This window comes from Macaca nemestrina, chromosome 8, assembly GCF_043159975.1.
Source record: "Macaca nemestrina isolate mMacNem1 chromosome 8, mMacNem.hap1, whole genome shotgun sequence".
In the NCBI taxonomy this organism is placed as follows: Eukaryota; Metazoa; Chordata; class Mammalia; order Primates; family Cercopithecidae; genus Macaca; species Macaca nemestrina.
Genome location: NC_092132.1, coordinates 114,799,812 through 114,816,636, shown reverse-complemented (window position 1 = coordinate 114,816,636; position 16,825 = coordinate 114,799,812). Strand labels below are relative to the sequence as shown.

Below are 16,825 nucleotides of genomic sequence, written 5' to 3'. Positions count from 1 at the left end.
AAATGAAGAAAATAATTCATGGAGTAGACATTTACCAGCTATGCCAAATGCTGCAAACAGGATCAAGAAAAGTGAAGATTGAAAAACAGCCATTGTCATTAAAAAATACAGGCACCATCGATGATCTCTTAAAAATAAACATTTTTATTGCAGTTGTAGAGTCATGAAAGGCCAACATGACGTTTGTAAGCCTTCATTAATTAGGGTGGTAGTCATGAATTAAGTGAGAATAATTTTCTCCAGCCTTGTTCAAGTACATGGTTGAAGGCAGGCAGACAAGGGGCAGTTGTTATAAATATGTATTTTAAAAGATGTAGGCAGAGAAGAGGCTGTTTGATTTCATTTGTATGAAATTTTGGAAACAAAAAGCAAACCAGGAAAGAGAAAGCAGAGATTTATTGTTGCCTGGAGCTGTGGGTGAGAACAGAGATTAACTGAAATGACATGAAAGCTCTCATTTGGAAAATAAAATGTTCTAAAACTGATACATGGTTGATGGCTACAAAACTGCATAAAGTTATTTAAAAAATTGAATTTTACATGTCAGTGAATTTTACTATATATACAATATACTAAATAAAGTCTTTTAAAAAATAAACACATATATGATTTATACATTATAAATATTAATAAGTATGCAACTAGATTAATTTCCCACCAATAACTGCTTGTATAACTATATTCAATTTCACATTAGACATAATATATAACTTGTTGTTCTTTATTTTAATGGCTTATACTCAGTTGGAGATTTATAAATATGTAGCTTATTTCTTTAAAACGCAAAATTCTCACAGATCTAATATACAAGACCTGATGAATCCTAAGTGAAAAATAGATCAATAAAACTGTACATTTTACTGCATTTGTGAATTTAAATATTGTACAAAAACTTTAAAAAGGAAAATCTAAGCTTGAAGAAAAAATAATATCATCGTTAAAGGGTACAAACATACAATAAGTAGAGGGAATAAATTAAATGCTTGATAGCAGAGTAGGATGACTATATTTAATGAAATGTTATGTAATCAGGTGATGGGCACCCTAAATACCCTCACTTGATAACCGTGTATTATACACATGGCCTGAAATTTCAAAAAAAAAAAAATCATGTACCCTATACATTTGTACAAATATAAATAAAATAAAAATGAAAATAAACACAAGAAGTAAAAATGCTTCAAAATTACAACTTGTAAAATCAATATTATTGGTCATTTACCTTCTCTGAAATTTCATCCTCATTTTGCCCTATCTTCTGTGGAACTGGGGTATGCAAGAATATTCCTTCAGAATCTGCAGTTGAAAAATGTTTTTTGATTTTATGTTGTTTGTATCAACAATCACCTCCGTCAAACAATACTTATTAATCCTGAGTCGATGGTGGGGTCAAAATGTAGGAAAAGTTATTTATGAGTGTCCATTCTCCAGTGTGATATACACTTTCACGACATTATCAATGGCACATTGAAAATGATTGAGATACCAAATATCAAACAAAAAAAAAATCAGTCTCTGCAGTTCCACAGCATAGTCCAGTTTCTCTTCTGAATCACACTGGAGCCCATTTCTCCTCAGATTGAAGGCAGTGCATCCCCATCTCTATTCTCCATCACAGAGTGGGGAGACCCTGAAAGTCCTGCTGCGTGTGGGTAGCTAAGACCCTGGGCCCTGACGCAGAGCTCAGATATCTCCTCTGCTAATGTCCTTGGCTCACCTGGCCTGAACTGAGAAGGTGTGACACATGAGAGGCACCAGCATGGGATCCGGGAAAGGGGCTGTAGAGGATCTCAGAGATACGGGAAATTGTTCTCCAGGAATAGTCCAACCCTTTTCTGAGCAAAAGGAAAATAAATTTTAGGCTACTATGGACTTAGGTGGGCTTGAAGCCTTCCATGCTCAGCAAGGAAGGTAAAGGGAAAGAACATGGCTTGGCCAGAGTGCAGGAAGCACAGCCAAGGACAAGGGCCCCCTGAGGCTCATGGAAGCTCTTGGTCACTGGGCCAAAGGGCCACTTCAGAGTATCGTGTGCTGTCCCAGAGCCCTTAAGGTGACAACTGAGGTTGCTTTCTGCCTGAGTTGGCTCAGCATTATGGAATCCAAGGGCCTGGGAAGCTTCAGCAGGGCAAGGAGAGGAAACACCAGACACAAACACACACAATGGAGCACAACTGCTTTGTTGTGGGGAAGCTTAAATTCTTTAAACCCTTTAGTAGTGATGTAAAGGCAAATAAGCATCATTTGGACTCATTGTGAAGTTCTTGAAACTGTCTCTGCATCACAGTTTTTTTTTTTTTTCTGGTAGAATTTATTTATTATGGAGAAACAGGAAAATAGAAATATTAATTACCATTACTAGCAATTACTACTAACAACTTCTTACATACACTGCCGACTTAAATGTTTAATATGTTTGCAAATGAAAACAAATCAAGAAAATGATACTTTATCCTGATAATTCCATCAAAAAGCACTTTTTCTCAACTATGCATCTTTTAAAAAATACTAGATTACAATCAGTAGAGAAAGGGAAAGAAAAGCTTTAAAATGCAACCTGACTGTGTTGTGTAAATGGTGATTCTAAGCACTACTGAAGAACCTGTGGAGATCAGAAGGGCAGCAAGGCAAGGGGAGAGAGGAAAAGTGACACCACTGTAAAAGGAAGAGTATGTATCTGCCTTCCTGAACTTTGACAAATATCTTAAACTGCACATGTCCAGAACTAATTCTTTTTTTTTTTTTTTTTTTGAGATGAAGTCTTGCACTGTTGCCTGGGCTGGGGTGCAGTGGCACAATCTTGGCTCACTGAAACCTCTGCTTCCTAGGTTCAAGCAATTCTCCTGCCTCAGCCTCCCAAGTAACTGGGATTACAGGTGCCCGCCACCACTCCTGGCTAATTTTTTTTTGTATTTTTAGTACAGATAGGGTTTCACTATGTTGGCCACGCTGGTCTCGAACTCCTGACCTTGTGATCCACCCACCTTGGCTCCCAACCTGCTGGGATTACAGGCATAAGCCACAGAGCCCAGCCTTAACTCATCTTTTATCCCATTCCTTACCTAAAACCCCAGTACACCATGTTACAGGGATGAACTGTGTTGACAGTTTCAAAATAAAACTCTGGTCAGGGCTAAAACTCAGGCCTACTAGAGACTGGTACATCTGGGCAATAGAAATCATAAGATAGAGGCAGGACAGTGAGCATAAAGGCCCAAAATTGCCCTCATTGCCATGATGTTGAGAAAAATCTAGTAGAACAATCCCAATTTGCATTTTAAACAGCCTTATTAAGATATAATTCACATACCACAAAAATCACCCACTTAAAGCATAAGACTAAATGATTGTTAGTATGTTCACTGGTATGTGTGACCATCAGCATAATCAATTTGAGTTAAGTTTCATCTTATTATGAAGAAACCCTATACCCTTTAGCCATCACCCTCCCATACACGAGTTCTTTATCCCACACCTCTACTCCCTAAAAAAACCATTAAACTAAGAGCTGTTCCTGTTCTAGACATACCATACAAATAAATACACATGTAAATATCTAGTGTTGGTGACTGGCTTTATTTACTTAATATAATGGTTTCAAGGATCAACCATGTTGAGTAAGAGTGGATATACCACCTTTTGTTTATCCATTCTTCAGTTGATGGATATTTGGAATAGGAAACTCTGGACCTCTGTGATGAGGCTCCTCTACCCCTGTCCCAGGAGCATCTTGGTTTGTGATGGAGACTCTGTAGGTCCTAATTGGGCTCCAGGTGGGCTGGTGGATCCCTAATCCATGTGTAATGCTCTGCAATGTGTAGAAGTGCCCCCATCTCAGCAAGAGGTCGAGGGGAGGGGAGACCAAGACAAGAAAATCTTACCCAGAAAAGCCCAGCTTCGGGAAGACAGAGTGGCAAGTTTGGGTTTTCCCAAAGGACAGAGAAATATTCTAGAGCAGTTTATACAGGGCCAAGGAAGCATAATACCTGGTGGTAGAGGTGTCTATGACCCAGAGCTCAGATTGAGCAATTCATTTAAGGTAGGATTTAGGCTAATGACTAATGTGACTGTGGAGCTGACCTTACTCATGAATACTTCCTCTCTCAATATTCCAAAACCTAGAATGAATAGGACAAGGGGATAATTAACTATTAGAGGGGGGTGGGCTGCAGGTGTCCTGTCTTGGGATGAGAGCAGTCAGCATGCCATGGGAATCTGAGAGTGGGCAGGAGCAGTAGACAATGGAAGTGATATGGATTGGAGAAAGGGAAACACATCGTAGAAGAGGGTGGTTCCCCAGAAAAGGCCCACATTCAAGCCTGGATATCATGGCCTAACAGAACAGGCATTCCCGTTTTCATGCCCCAAAAGTTGCCTTTTGGCCCACCATGACCCCTATCTTGTATGCACATAAACCTTGAACTCTAGCATCCAGAAGCAGACAAGCAGATGAGGAGACAAAACAAGCAGATGGACAGCAGAGTGACATGGCAGAGAAAAAGAGAAGAGAAGAGAAGTCTGAACACTGAGAAGAGTTTGGCAGGGGTCAGCTGGAGAGGAGTCTGGCCACTTGATGCTCAACTCCAGGGGAAGGTCATCTTCCCACTCCATTCCCCTCTTCCAGCTCCTCATCCATCCCACTGAGAGCTACCTCCATCACTCAATAAAACCTCGCATTCATCCTGACAGAGCAGGAGCATCATGGTCTTGGACAAGCACAGTCATTTTAAAGTTCACCTTGATCAAAAACTGCCTAAATCCAAAGGGCATCAGCCTAATGGGTAAGGTCAGCATGACCATAAACCACAAATAACATCTCCAACCAGAAACATTCCAAACCCCTCCCTGACCAGAAACATACCAGCCCCAAGATAACCTCCCCTCTCGCTGGAGGGATGTCAGCCTCAAGATAACCTCCTCTCTGATCAGAGACATTCCAACTCTGCCATAAACTTCTCCCCCACACAGAAACATTCCAAGCTTGTGATAAGCTCTCTCACCCTAAAAAAACAATAAATACTCTTAGTCTGTAAGAGACAGAGCTCCTGACCAAAAAAAAAAATCATCCAGAAGGCCCTCTCAGGTTCATTCTCCAAAATAAACCAGTCTTTGACTGTTGGGCCACTTTTTGTGTTTCTTTCCTCTTTCTTTAACTCTTACAAATTCTTCAAGCCCATGTGTGACCCAATTCTTCCGGGCAGGAGCTGGAATACAGAAAGCTGTCACATTGGCCCTCTGCCCTTGCAAAAGGGCAGAGGGTCCACTGAACTGGTTAACATAAGCCTTATGTGAACGGCAAAGTGGAAAGAGCTCTGTAATACTGGGGTTGCAGGCACCCATCTCCTAGACACTACCATGGGTCTGGAACCCAAAGCACTCAATCTGGTTCCTGCACCTCCCTGTCTGTGTGCTCCCCATCACGTTAAGGGTTTGAGCAGTGTTGGCACTGAATGGGCAAGCCACACCCCTGTCATACCTCCTGTGAAGAGATCCAGGAACTCTCCTGTTTCACCTGGGGTCCTGTCCAGGATACAAAGAAAGGTGAGTTAAAAAGCAAAACTGTCAGATCTGCCTCTTCTCTGAGACTCTGCCACCTCTCTCCTTCCTGCTCTGTTTCCCTCCAGGGAGGTCTAGCCATCACATGCGACTGGAGTAAAGCCATGGGGCAACCAAAAGCACCTTTTTTTTTTTTTTTTTTTTTTTTTTTTTTTTTTTTGCTGAAAGTCCCCAGGACTGAATTCTGTAGGACAAGACTTCAGACTTCCATTGGTGTCTTTTCTTCTCTCACAGTTTAAAACGGCTCTTATCTCTTCCTTTATAATGTCAAAGGTTTTGCTACATGTTGTGGCAATAATATTAAATAGAATGAGCACTTGGCTCAGCCATCAAAGATGCAAATCAGAACAAATACTTTTCGTTTGTTCTTAAATGTACCATCCCCAGCCTGACAGCCACAGGCACGTGTGGCCCCCAGCATGTCCTCTCGTTACCCCCTCCTGTCCTGGCTTAGGCACCTAGAGGTGTCCACAGCATGCACAAGAGGAACAGGAAAAGACTGTGGCTGCCACAGGGACCTAGCACAGCCAGCTACCTGCCCATTGTGCCAACAGAACTTTTCCTCCCCAGCCAAGGAATTTAGCCAGATCTGAACCAGAGGAAGAATACAAGGATTAAAGGGACCCATTTGCACTGAGCAAGGGGTTCTTCCCCCAGGACCTTCCCCTTTTGCCTCGTAAGCTGTTTTTTTTTTTTTACATTTTCTTAGAGAGGGTTCCTACCCCCAGCACTCTGCTTATAATAGAGAAAATAATGGAAGAGTGACCCCCTACTGATAACTGAAAATTCAGCAGAGCTCATTTGAGATAATCTAAACAGACACAGCCCCTGAAATTCTTTGTCTGAAACTCGATTCCAAGCATCAGGCTGAAGTCCTAGTAAGGAAAGTCAGATTTGAGGGATCCAAAGCCAGGCAACAGGCACAATGTAGATGGGCAGGACCAATTCCTGCCAACTAAACATCCCCACCTCATGAAAGGTGGCTATGTTCCATGGCATAATGAGGCCCAGGGAACTCAAAGTTTGCCAACAGTTGGGAAGATGGAGGCATAGGTGAGAGTGGATAATTCCTATTCTCTAGGCCTTCCCTGCTTCATGGGTGCATGCTGCATTAGCACCCATGCATGGCACCTGCTAAGGTTGCCAGGACTTGGGGACAAAAAGATGGAAGAGAAAGGGAGGATGTTCACTTTCTCTCTCACACCCCGAGTTTTCACTGAAAGAAAGAAGAGAGTTGAGGGATGCCTCTATTCCCTATCTTTCAGAATGGGCAATCAGCTGTCTTTACCATCCCCAGCTTATACTCCTCTGAAGTGTATTCTGAACCACTGGAACTGCTTTGACACTCAGAATGTGAAGGAAGAATGCCTCATAGCCCTCTGCATAAATTTTTGGCCAAATTATGGACTGGAAGACCATTCATTTCAGTACCATCAGGCAGTTGGACCTTTTCTGTAGATGTGAGGACAGATGGTGTGAGGCCCCATATGGGCAGGCTTTCTATACCTTGAAAGGTCATCCAGACCTTTGCTAACAGTGTAGGAGAGATCCAGCCCTACTGTTTGTTGTCTTAGGAAAGGCTGCAAGGGGTGAGCTAAGGGAACTAAAGATACAAATCCTAGAGGCACCCCCAGCAGAGGAGCCAGTTCCCTCCAGCCCTGCTCCTCCAGGTCCACCTCAATCTCTCTATCCAACTTCAGCCTCTCACTTACCCCCTCCTAGAAATCTTCACCTGAGACAAGCCCCCGTCTCACCCTTGCCCTTTCAACAGATGCTTCAGATGCCTGGTGAGTTTGACCCCTGTAAAGTCCAGATCCCCTTCTCACTACAGGAGTAAAAGCAAATTAAGGGGGCTCTTGGCAAGTTTTCAGATGGCCCTGTCCAATATATAGAGGCTTTCCAGAATTTCATCCAAGTATTTGAACTCTCCTGGAGAGACATGGTGTTACTTTTGAATCAGACCCTGACAGACACAGAGAAGCAGGTTGCTCTTCAAGCAGCAGAGGGATTTGGGGATGAGCTTTGTAGCACGTATAGCATCAGGGAAGAAGGTGAACATTATCCAACTGGAAGAGAGACAGTACTAAAGAATAACCCTGGATGGGATCCCAATGGTGAGATGGGAGACTGGAAGAGGAGACACTTTCAGGTGTGCATAATGGAGGACTTGTGTAGGACCAGGACCAAGCCTCTCAATTATACTAAGTTATCCATGATTGACCAGGGAGTTGATGAAAATTCCACTGCCTTCTTGGAAGGACTTAGTGAGGCCTTGGTAAAGTCCCTGTCTATCTCCTGATTCAGTTGAGGAACAACTAATCCTAAAGGACAAGTTTATTATTCAGGCAGCCCCTGATATCAGGAGGAAGCTGCAAAAAACAGGTCCTGGGACCAGATAGTACTTTATAGAACTTCCTGAAAGTGGCCACTTCAGTCTTTTGTAATAGAGACAGGGAGGTCCAGGAAAGAGAGAGGAAATACAGGAAAGAGACAAGGGCTTTAATGTCTACCAAGCAAGCCCACAAACCCCAGAATTCCTAGGGTGTACCTGTTAACTGCTACAGATGTGGCAAGACAAGCAGATGAGCAAACGAGGGCTTTGAGCAGGGGCATCCGAACAGGTGAGCCACTCCCCTGCCACATGTCCTGTGAAGGAGATCACTGAACTCTCCTGTTTCAGAAGGCTTTAAAGCTTATGATGTAACAACTTCCAAAGTTACAAAGAGACAAAGCTGCTCGTCTCCTGCTAAAGGATCATGGAGGGTAGAAGAATCAATAGACACAAGCTTGTATGCTTTTAGTCATATGATTTATTTTGTTTTGTGAAATTGAAAGTTTTAAGTTAATGGTGAGTTTCTTGGTAATATCCTTTCTTCATCTGATGGCTTTGATTTTATCACTTGGTTACTGTTGCAGAGAAAATACAAAAAAATAAAAATGTTAAATCTCCATTGTTAATAAAAGCTGTTATTTACTATTCAGCTATTGGTAGAGCACTTAATTAGTATAAAGAGACACTGACTACACTGGTGCAGTCTATGTCTGTGATTCAGGAAATTTATAAATCTAAATTTATGTTTCATAAATGGATTATAATAGCTACATTAAAAGGGAATATTATAAATTGATATTTATATTTTAAATTTACACAGTCTCTAAACTTTACATGGATAAATGAAAATCATCAACAAAGAAACAGAAGAAAATTATAAAGGAAAACCACAAAAGGGAAACAGAAAAAACAGCAATAGAAATATGTGAAAAAATAGGAAAGAATTACTATAAATTTTTCTCTATGTATCTGAGGAGGAAAAGAACTTTCAAAAACCCTCTGTGCATTTCCAGTGGGTTCTAACATACACTTGTTCAAAGACAAACTAACTCTTCAATCCTCTCCACTTCCTCACCCCAAACAAAACCAGTTATTTCTCTACTATAAAATGTGTCACTGGTAAAAGGTGTCACTATCCATTCTGTCAGAAGAGTGGAGGTTTTTTTAGTTCTCTCTTTTATTCTAACCCAAAAACATCCATCCAGTCACTACTCTAACAGATCGGGCCTCTGTCATACCTCTGAAAACATTTTTGTGCTTTTCCTCCTCTCCAATCCTGTCCTCGTCACTCCTTTCCTGTGCATTCAACAGTCTCTTAACAGCTTCACTACTTTCCATTTGTGACTGAATCTACTTTCCCTATTTTATCCCAGTGAAATTTGTAAACTGCAAGACATATAGTACCAAATCCGTTTCTTACCATCTTGAAAAGTACTTTACCTATGTTCTTGGTCGTATAGAAGAATATTTAAACTCCTCATTGTGACATACAAGATACTTATTTTGGCTCATGGTTACCTACATGGATTTTACATCTCAGCATTCATAAACTTGCAAATTCCCAGCACTTTGGGAGGCTGAGGCGGGCAGATCACGAGGTCAGGATATCGGGACCATCCTGGCCAACATGGTGAAACCCTGTCTGTACTAAAAATACAAAAATTAGCTGAGTGTGGTGGTGTGTGCCTGTAGTCTCAGCTACTCAGGAGGCTGAGGCAGGAGAATGACCGGAACCCAGGTGGCAGAGGTTGCAGTGAGTCAATATTGCGCCATTGCACTCCAGCCTGGGCAACAGAGTGAGACTCCATCTCAAAACAAAAACAAAAACAAAAACAAAAAAGCCAAAATTTTGTAAATAAAGAGGGGTGGTTTTACTTTTTAGCCTTGCTATTTTCCTGCTGTATATCAATAGCCATATTATTTAAGCACTTTTTTTCTTACATTCTGCATCCAAACTGTCAGTACATTCTGTTGCATTACCTTCAAAATGTATCCATAAGACCATCCTTACCACCCCGGTCTGAAGTGCCATCTTTTCTCTCCTGGATTACTGCAGTAGTTTCTCCACATCTACTCTTGCCATCATATAGCTGTTTGTTTTCAACAAAGTAGCTTTTTAAAGTGTAAGTCACATGCACAATCCAGTGATTCCTCCTTTTCACTCAAAGTAAGACAGATGGCCTCCAAGAGCGCCAAGACCCTCCATGGGTGTTACTTCTCTGACCTCATCACAACTGCAACCCTCTTGATAACTCTTCTCCAGACAGAATGACATCCCTGATATTTCTCCAACATTCCTGACTTATTTTAGCATCGTATAACATATATATGTTTTGAAAGCTGCTGTGAAGATATTTGCGTGGATAATGCCAATGTATGCCTGTGTGGGGTAGATTTGATGTGCAGCTGGAATGGAAAAGCTCTATCTTTACCTCTGGGAAAGCCTGGATGTCTGGTTTTGACTTTTTCCTAGGATAAGGGGAGTAGTATTTATGATGATCCACTTACAATTTAAAATAAGAAAGCTTGGGCCCTAGTGTCTCTCTAATTCCCAATGCTTAGTGGCAGATAAGGAAACAGAGATCCATTGACTTAACTGTCAACAAAGTCAGATATGAGGGAATGGCAGCTAAGTAATTAGATGAACTCTTGATCTCACTCATGGTTGAAGTTCTGAATTTTCCATTTACTCCCAGTGATAGGCCTAACACATCAAATATAATTATTTCTTTACACATATGAATTAGAACTTTGAACAATATATACGAATGCCTATTTTATCCCATGTTAAAAATTTTTTAAAAAGTATCTTTCTGCCTTTGAAGAAAGGTGCATTTAACATTTTGCCTGGCATCTCATGTGTCTCAATCGATGTAAATTCCATTCCCAATCCCCAGTCATATATCAGGCTATATTTGTTCAAGATTGTGGCAATCTTAAGAGTTTAAATTCTGAAGTCCGATTGTCTTAAGTTAAACTCCACTACAATACTCACTAAAATTCTATTTTCCTGGGGAATCAATTTATTTCCTTTTATCCATTTCCTCATCTCTAAAATACCGGTAACAATATCTATGGCATTTTAGTAAGGATCAATCATCGTAAATGTGGAGAGACAATCTGTGTAAATCGCCCAATGATAACCTTAAATAAGGCCAGAGGAGGTATGATTGTTTATGAATATTTTACAAAAATATTTATAATCTCTGTAACATCATTCCTTATTACAAAAATGTTGTTCAATACATCTCTGGCTAATATTAGTTAACATTAAATATTTCTAAATAAGTATAAAACATGATTAACATCAAATATATTCTCTTATCTTTGTTTTACTATATGGTATTAATAAATGGGAGTCGAGATGATGAAATATGGGAATAATAGTTTTTTCATACTGAGGTATTGCTAAAAGTAAAAAAATACTCCATGAGTTATTTTCTTAACAATTTGATTATTTCACATCACCTTTAACTCTGTGACTGGCTGTTGTTACTACTGCTGTCTTCTGAGATAGATCTGTATAAAAGAGATAACATTAGGAAAAACTGTAATCTTGAGCAAAATCAAGAAAAGTTTAAAAAGCTAGATTGGCACTAATTAATCAATTAATATGTATCAAGTGGCCAAGTGCAAGCAGAGGAGTCGATTTGGAAACAACAGACATAGACAAGAAGGGGTGACGTCAATTATAAAGCCTTCAACTGCTAAAGAGAATGACCTAGTACCTGATCATCTGGTTCACTGTTATCCTTTTTTGCTTCAGCCCTACTTCATTTCTTACCCTGGCGGCCCTGAAACCACTTACTGTTGTAAAACTTAGGCTGTTGTGATCAGATTTTGTCAGTTTTAATCAATGATCCCACTTGTTCTTCCTTTTGAATTCTCAAATCCCTACATATTCATAAAGCAAATTATGGTTTGATGTGGTGTTAGAGTAAAAAAAAAAAAAAAAAAAAGCTGTACAAGTTACCTTACCTATAATTTCCGAAAAACATGAGCCATATTAATTATGCACAAAATACAAAGTATCCTATCTGAGTTCTCTCCCTCATTCTGTACCATATCCTATTTTTCTTACCTTCTACATATTCTATTCACAAAATTTTCTTCCCTGACTATTTCTGTGGACCTTTTGGCACAACTGGTTGCCAATGCAAGAGAAATGGGGTTCCTTGGGAAGTCAACAGAACTTCCTAAACAATTGCAGAGAACTTGAATTTCTATGTGAAAGGCAATGAGGCTTTACTGAATAGCTTTAATTGTTCTTGGCCCTGTAAGAACATGCAGGATACTCAGATGACTGAAATAAAAACACAACACAACAAAACAAAACAAAAAAACAAAAAACTGTTATATGCTGAGAACTTACTCAATATTTCTTGTCTTACTCTGTTGCCCCGGCTGGAGTGCAGTGGCATGATCTTGGCTCACTGCAACCTCCGGTTTCTGGGTTCAAGCAATTCTCCTGCCTCAGCCTCCCAAGTACCTGGGACAGCTGGGACTACAGGTGCATGCCAGCACGCCCGGCTAATTTTTTGTATTTTAGTAGAGATGGGGTTTCACCGTGTTGCCCAGGCTGGTCTCACATTCCTGAGCTCAGGCAATCTGCCTGCCTCGGCCTCCCAAAGTGCTAGGATTACAGGCGAGCTTACTCAATATTTCGAAACATTAATCCAATCCACCCCAGAGTCCCTTCTTGGATTCTGAATTGCACTGAATTCTTCCCATAATCAATTTTAATATTAAATTAAAAATAATACATTTACTTACCTGCTGCTTACTGTTCCCACTTTGCTCCAAAATCTCTTCATTTTATTCCATTTAAGACTAACAATAGCAATTAAAATGAGCAAAGGTGAAAAAATGTAGAAACTGATCAAAAGACCATTGTTTTTAGGAGCAGCACGTTGTTTTGGAAACAAGGGTACACTTTTATCTGAAAACATGAGAGTACCTTTTTAACTATTTGAAAAATGATCAAATCATACCAGAATTTGAATTATAGAAATTTAGAACTCAACACAGTTAAAGAATGACTATATTTGAATTTAAAAGTGTTTTTAGCCTTCTCTGACTGGGCCCCAAAGTGCATTACACATTTTGTATGTCAAGTCAATACACTTATACATATAATTGACAATACACTATCATTGACAATATGTAATATTGTCATAAATGTACTTATTTTATTGACATAAAAATACATATTTATTGACATAAATTTACTTATAATCCCTTCATGTATACTTAATATTTACTTATATAACAATCTATTTTAGTGTATCATATTTCTTTTTGTGAACTGCATTAAGTACATACACATTGATGTGCAACCATCACCACCACCCTGCTTCAGAACTTTCTCATTCTGCAAAACTGAAATTTTTTACCCACTCAATATTAATCCACCATTTTTCCCTCTCCCCAGGGGAACCACCATTATTCTGCTTTGACTCCATGAATCTAACTAACCTAGGTACTAATGGAAGCAGAACTCAGACCCTGGTAACCACCATTCTACTTTGACTCTGAGTTTGACTACTCTAGGTACATGATAGAAGCAGAATCGTATAATATTTGTCATGTTGTGACAGGCTTATTTCACTGATCATAAGGTCTTCAGTTTATATCTACAGTATAGGGTGCGACAGGATTGTTCATTTCAAGGGTGAATAATCTTCCATTGTATCTCTACACCTTATTATGGTTATCCATTTACTTGTCAATAAACTTTTGGGTTTTCCATGTTTTGGCTATTGTGAATAATGCTGCTATAAGCATGGGTATAGAAACATCTGCTTGAGTACAAGGAGGAGCTGCTACCATTCCTTCTGAAACTACTCCAATCAATAGAAAAAGAGAGAATCCTCCCTAACTCATTTTATGAGGCCAACATCATCCTGATACCAAAGCCTGGCAGAGACACAACAACAAAAAAGGGAATTTTAGACCAATATCCCTGATGCAAAAATCCTCAATAAAATACTAGCAAACAGAATCCAGCAGCACATCAAAAAGCTTATCCACCATGATCAAGTGGGCTTCATCCCTGGGATGCAAGGCTGGTTCAACATATGCAAATCAATAAACATAATCCAGCATATAAACAGAAACAAAGACAAAAACCACATGATTATCTCAATAGATACAGAAAAGGCCTTTGACAAAATTCCACAGTGCTTCATGCTAAAAACTCTAAATAAATTCGGTATTGATGGAACGTATCTCAAAATAATAAGAGCTATTTATGACAAACCACAGCCAATATCATACTGAATGGGCAAAAACTGGAAGCATTCCCTTTGAAAACTGGCACAAGACAGGGATGCCCTCTCTCACCACTCCTATTCAACATAGTGTTGGAAGTTCTGGCTAGGGCAATCAGGCAAGAGAAAGAAATGAAGGGTATTCAGTTAGGAAAAGAAGTCAAATTGTCCCTGTTTGCAGATGACATGATTGTCTATTTAGAAAACCCCATTGTCTCAGCCCAAAATCTCCTTAAGCTGGTAAGAAACTTCAGCAAAGTCTCAGGATACAAAATCAGTGTGCAAAAATCACAAGCATTCTTATACACCAGTAACAAACAGAGAGCCAAGTCATGAATGAACTTCCATTCACAATTGCTTCAAAGAGAATAAAATACCTAGGAATCCAATTTACAAGGGATGTAAAGGCCCTCTTCAAGGAGAACTACAAACCACTGCTCAGTGAAATGAAAGAGGACACAAACCAATGGAAGAACATACCATGCTCATGGATAAGAAGAATCAATATTGTGAAAATGGCCATACTGCCCAAGGTAATTTATAGATTCAATGCCATCTCCATTAAGCTACCAATGGCTTTTTCACAGAATTGGAAAAAACTGCTTTAGAGTTCATATGGAACCAAAAAAGAGCCCGCATTGCCAAGACAATCCTAAGCCAAAAGAACAAAGCTGGAGGCATCATGCTATCTGACTTCAAACTATATTACAAGGCTACAGTAACCAAAACAGCATGGTACTGGTACCAAAACAGAGATATAGACCAATGGAACAGAACAGAGTCCTCAGAAATAATACCACACATCTACAGCCATCTGATCTTTGATAAACCTGACAAAAACAAGAAATGGGGAAAGGATTCCCTATTTAATAAATGGTGCCGGGAAATTGGCTAGCCATAAGTAGAAAGCTGAAATTGGATCCTTTCCTTACTCCTTATACAAAAATTAAATCAAAATGGATTAGAGACTTAAATGTTAGACCTAAAACCATAAAAACCCTAGAAAAAAACCTAGGTCATACCATTCAGGACATAGGCATGGGCAAGAACTTCATGTCAAAAACACCTAAAACAATGGCAGCAAAAGCCAAAATTGACAAATGGGATCTAATTAAACTAAAGAGCTTCTGCACAGCAAAAGAAACTACCATCTGAGTGAACAGGCAACCTACAGAATGGGAGAAAATTTTTGCAATCTACTCATCAGACAAAGGGCTAATATCCAGAACCTACAAAGAACCCAAACAAATTTACAGGAAAAAAACAAACAACCCCATCACAACGTGGGCAAAGGATATGAACAGACATTTCTCAAAAGAAGACATTCATACAGCCAACAGACACATGAAAAAATGCTCATCATCACTGGCCATCAGAGAAATGCAAATCAAAACCACAATGAGATACCATCTCACACCAGTTAGAATGGCGATCATTAAAAAGTCAGGAAACAACAGGTGCTGGAGAGGATGTGGAGAAATAGGAACACTTTTATACTGTTGGTGGGACTGTAAACTAGTTCAACCATTGTGGAAAACAGTGTGGCGATTCCTCAAGGATCTAGAACTAGAAATATCATTTGACCTGGTCATCCCATCACTGGGTATATACCCAAAGGATTATAAATCATGCTGCTATAAAGACACATGCACACGGATGTTTATTGCAGTACTATTCACAATAGCAAAGACTTGGAATCAACCCAAATGTCCATCAGTGACAGACTGGATTAAGAAAATGTGGCACGGTCAGTCACGGTGGCTCATGCCTGTAATCCCAGCAATTTGGAAGGCCGATACGGGTGGATCATGAAGTCAGGAGATCGAGACCATCCTGGCTAACATGGTGAAATCCCATCTCTACTAAAAATACAAAAAAAAAAAAAAAATTAGCTGGGCATAGTGGCGGGTGCCTGCAGTCCCAGCTGCTTAGGGGGCTGAGGCAGGAGAATGGCGTGAACCCGGGCGTCGGAGCTTGCAGTGAGCCGAGATCGTGACACTGCACTCCATCCTGGGCGACTGAGCAAAACTCCATCTCAAAAAAAAAAAAAAAAGAAAATGTGGCACATATACATCATGGAATACTATACAGCCATAAAAAAGGATGAGTTCGTGTCCTTTGTAGGGACATGGATGCAGCTGGAAACCATCATTCTCAGCAAGCTATCACAAGAACAGAAAACCAAACACCACATGTTCTCACTCACAGGTGGGAATTGAACAATGACAATACTTGGACACAGGAAGTGGAACATCATACACTAGGGCCTATTGTGGGGTGGGGGTAGGGGGTAGGGATAGCATTAGAAGATATACCTAATGTAAATGACGAGTTAATGGGTGTAGCACACCAACATGGCACATGTATACATATGTAACAAACCTGCACGTTGTGCCCTAGAACTTAAAGTATATATATATATATATAAAGAAATATCTGCTTGAGTCTCTGCTTTTACTATTTTTGGGCATATACGTAGATGTGGAATTCCTGGATGATATGCTAATTCTGTGTTTAATATTTTTAGAACCAGCATGATGTTTTCCACAAAGACCACATTATTTTACATTTTCACCAGTAATGCAAAGAGTTCCAGTTTTTTCATATCCTGGTCAACACTCGATATGCTTTGAATTTTCTTTGTAATAGCCATCCTAATAGGTACAAATTG

The 16,825-nt window shown here is 39.8% G+C and overlaps 1 protein-coding gene across 4 annotated transcripts in view; it reads right to left on the bottom strand.

The window, feature by feature from the left end:
- Window positions 1-8,406: 8,406 nt before the first annotated feature.
- LOC105476551 (A disintegrin and metallopeptidase domain 3-like) overlaps window positions 8,407-16,825 on the bottom strand; it is an 80,953-nt gene continuing 72,534 nt past the window's right edge. For 3 of the 4 annotated variants that reach the window (XM_011732566.3, XM_071068353.1, XM_071068354.1), the window contains 3 exons: window positions 12,659-12,824; window positions 11,354-11,404; window positions 8,407-8,460 (listed from right to left, as the gene is read on the bottom strand). In XM_011732566.3, the coding sequence (XP_011730868.1) occupies window positions 11,356-11,404; window positions 12,659-12,824 (215 nt within the window). In that variant the 3' untranslated portion in view covers window positions 8,407-8,460; window positions 11,354-11,355. The remainder of the gene's footprint in view (window positions 8,461-11,353; window positions 11,405-12,658; window positions 12,825-16,825) is intronic. The other variant, XM_071068352.1, reaches the window with a different exon arrangement.